This window comes from Helianthus annuus, chromosome 15, assembly GCF_002127325.2.
Source record: "Helianthus annuus cultivar XRQ/B chromosome 15, HanXRQr2.0-SUNRISE, whole genome shotgun sequence".
In the NCBI taxonomy this organism is placed as follows: domain Eukaryota; kingdom Viridiplantae; phylum Streptophyta; class Magnoliopsida; order Asterales; family Asteraceae; genus Helianthus; species Helianthus annuus.
In genome coordinates, this window is record NC_035447.2 from 159,807,427 (window position 1) to 159,810,266 (window position 2,840).

Here is a 2,840-nt window from a genome sequence, read left to right on the forward strand (position 1 = left end):
GATATTGTCCCCGGGAGAGGAAGGTTATGGATGAAATACTGCTAGACTAGTGATACATATACTTCTCTTCGCACACACGCCGGGATTGGCTACGATAATAGAACTAATCTTCGCACACATGCCTAGAATGGCCGCGAACTGTACATTAAACTTCGCACACATGCCGGGTGGGCTGCGATACAAATATACCTAGTCTAGAATACTTGGGAAACTTCCCCTAATCTTCGCATACATGCCTAGAGGGTCGCGATACGAACTAATACGATACATGGTTTAATGAACGAACATAAGGCTTACTATACTATCTCGATTACTGAACTACCAACTGTGAACTCGCTCAACTAGTTGTTGACTCTCTGTTACATGCCTTGCAGGACCTTAGGTACTATCGGAGCTTGCACGGGAGGCGCGGTCGTTGTGGGCACGGATTGTGGATGTTTTGTTAAACACTTTATGACATTTCATTTTTTTTGGGTAAAGGGTTACCCCGATGATTCTATTAAAATGCAACCGCAATCAAGTACAAGTAGTGAGGATGTGTTCCACACTAGTTCATATACAGGACATGCCCCATATATGTAAATCAAAACAAAAACCAAAGACCTATAACACCCCATAACCTAGTCTACTATACATCATGACACGATATCTAGTAGACAAACAATGCAAAACACAAAACAAAATCCTCAACCACCATCATCAAAGATAAAGTAGCCACAAAACAGAAGCCCCTTCAGACGAAAAGCAGATAGCCTATCCATTAGAGAACTTGGTAGAAGAGGTGCTTGCCCCTGCTTTCGAAGAGAAAGGATGAGTACCCGATGTCATAAATGCACTAGTTTCATTGTAGACTTCTTCAACCTTCTCCTCATCCGATTCCTGCCTGTCATTCGACGGTTTCTTCTCCACTCGACCCACAGTGGTACCTCCCTGATTACCAGTATCATCTTTCAGAATGTCAAACGGGTTAGACGTTGAAACCTGATTCTGCATCGGACTCTTTGAGGACGATTTTGGTTTAGGGTTGACGACTGGCCTGTAGACTACCTTAGGCTTCTGATTTTTCATATGGATGCCTTGGTTGTTCACTTTCTTCTTCTTGACCCCTACAACCTGAAATTCATCATTATTCTTTTCAGCATCTCCACTAGAAGATACCTGAGGGTTCTTCGGGCACGAGCTGTCATCATGACCAAACACACAACAAGGGGAGCACCTTAGAGGCTCCCAATCATATTCAATCTTGACCTCCACCTTTGAATACCCACTACCATCCATAGATGGGATAGCAACAGTAACATTCTTTTTTAACTCAGCCCCCGCTTGCACTTCAATAAGCGCTCTAGCATAGCTGCTCCTTCCCCAAGATTCAGCACACATCGAGGCAGTATACGTATCCAACATCTTAGGTATCCCAATCATAGAGGCAACCAAGCTAAGCCCATCCTCGGTAAATGCCGCTAACGGCACATCATGCATCTTGACCCAAACTGGAACCACTTTAATGTCCTCTTTTTCCATCTTGATAGAGGGCGACCACTCCTTCAAAATTATGGGAACACTTCTGATTAGCCAAGGCCCATCCTCTAGCATTTGATTCATCCCTTCCTTAGAAGTAAACTTAAAGAAAAATAACCCGTTTGCATTCATCATGAGCCGGGAAAGCCCATATTTAGCCCAGTTGTTCTTAGCAAAGTAATCGACCACAGGAAATGCCAACCGTTTACCCAGAAAATATCCAAACAAAGTGTTAGCATACATATCAGTAACTTGTTGAACCGACGACAAAGGAATAACAACATCAGCACCGTCAACTTTCTCAGCAGATTCCATCGCCCGAAAATTCACTTTAACCTTCTCCTTTGTATTCTTTACAATGTGAGCAAAGGAAACAGGATCTGCAGGCCCCGAATTACCTTGAGCAGCCCTGTTGTCAGCCGAGAAGGATGCACCAAAAAAGTCTGATTTTGGCGTATACTTGCTAGGGTAATCCCAAAAGTTGTCTGACTTTCCGACATCCCGTTTTTCCAAGCGAACCAGAACTGTGACCCTTGTTAGATCATCGATGATGTTTGAAGACTTAGGGTCATTTTGTGTTCCAATCGTTACCCCAGCTTTGGCTGCAAAGTGTTCCCATCAACATCAAGAAACCGTGCAGCAATTTGGTCAAACGATAATCTCGGCTTTCCACAAGTGTCCTGTTGGTTTCCACCAGAATTGTTAAGTTCATCCATTCCCATAATGTATGCCGGCTGAAAACAAAAGCAACCGTGACAAACCCTAGCCGAACTCAAACAACTGAAAACAAAACCCTAGCCGCCGTCAAGCTTAAGTTCGATCAAAACTCAACCAGAAGCCAAATTATCGACAAACCCTAGCTCAGATTTGCATCCTCCAAAATGATTTCTATCAGCAATTGGATAACACCCACTAGGCACTCCCAATCTGTCGTAATCAGATTGTAGAAACCCTAGCAACCGTACCCAAATATGCAGAAACGAAACCTAAACAACCTTGGCGCCGTCAACCCTAATGCAATCAGGAGATGACGAATCAGCGAACAACAATGATACTCTCTTGTAGTGAACCCAAACCTGATTAAACTTGAATCCAATTAGCCGCAGCAGCCAAGTGCAAAGAGCCCAAGAACAGAAGAAAAAACGTAACCCTAATACCTAACAACGGACCAAAGACGAATTATAATGAATTGCAAGGATAAACTAGAGATCATAAGACTCTAATCATACAAACAATCATCATAATCAGCATGAAATCACGAATTTTAGGTCACAGAAAGGTGGTCGCCGTTTTTCTCCATTAGAGAGAGAGAACTAGACTTT

The 2,840-nt window shown here is 43.1% G+C and overlaps 1 protein-coding gene across 1 annotated transcript; it reads right to left on the bottom strand.

Moving 5' to 3' along the window:
* Positions 1-686: 686 nt before the first annotated feature.
* LOC110914477 lies at positions 687-2,240 on the bottom strand. The gene is made up of 4 exons (XM_022159264.1): positions 2,110-2,240; positions 1,090-1,927; positions 862-930; positions 687-731 (listed from the first exon to the last, which is right to left on the bottom strand). Exons 1-4 carry the CDS (start codon positions 2,238-2,240, stop codon positions 687-689), a joined length of 1,083 nt encoding a protein of 360 aa, XP_022014956.1.
* Positions 2,241-2,840: the final 600 nt, after the last annotated feature.

What these genes read in the sequence shown, in the direction of transcription:
- LOC110914477 (XM_022159264.1), bottom strand. Translation starts at nt 2,240, where the DNA reads ATGGGAATGGATGAACTTAACAATTCTGGTGGAAACCAACAGGACACT. An exon ending in ACTTTGCAGCCAAAGCTGGG is followed by an intron (nt 1,928 to 2,109) that starts GTAACGATTGGA and finishes GGCTGACAACAG; the next exon opens with GGCTGCTCAAGGTAATTCGG. An exon ending in AGGAATCGGATGAGGAGAAG is followed by an intron (nt 732 to 861) that starts GTTGAAGAAGTC and finishes TTTCGTCTGAAG; the next exon opens with GGGCTTCTGTTTTGTGGCTA.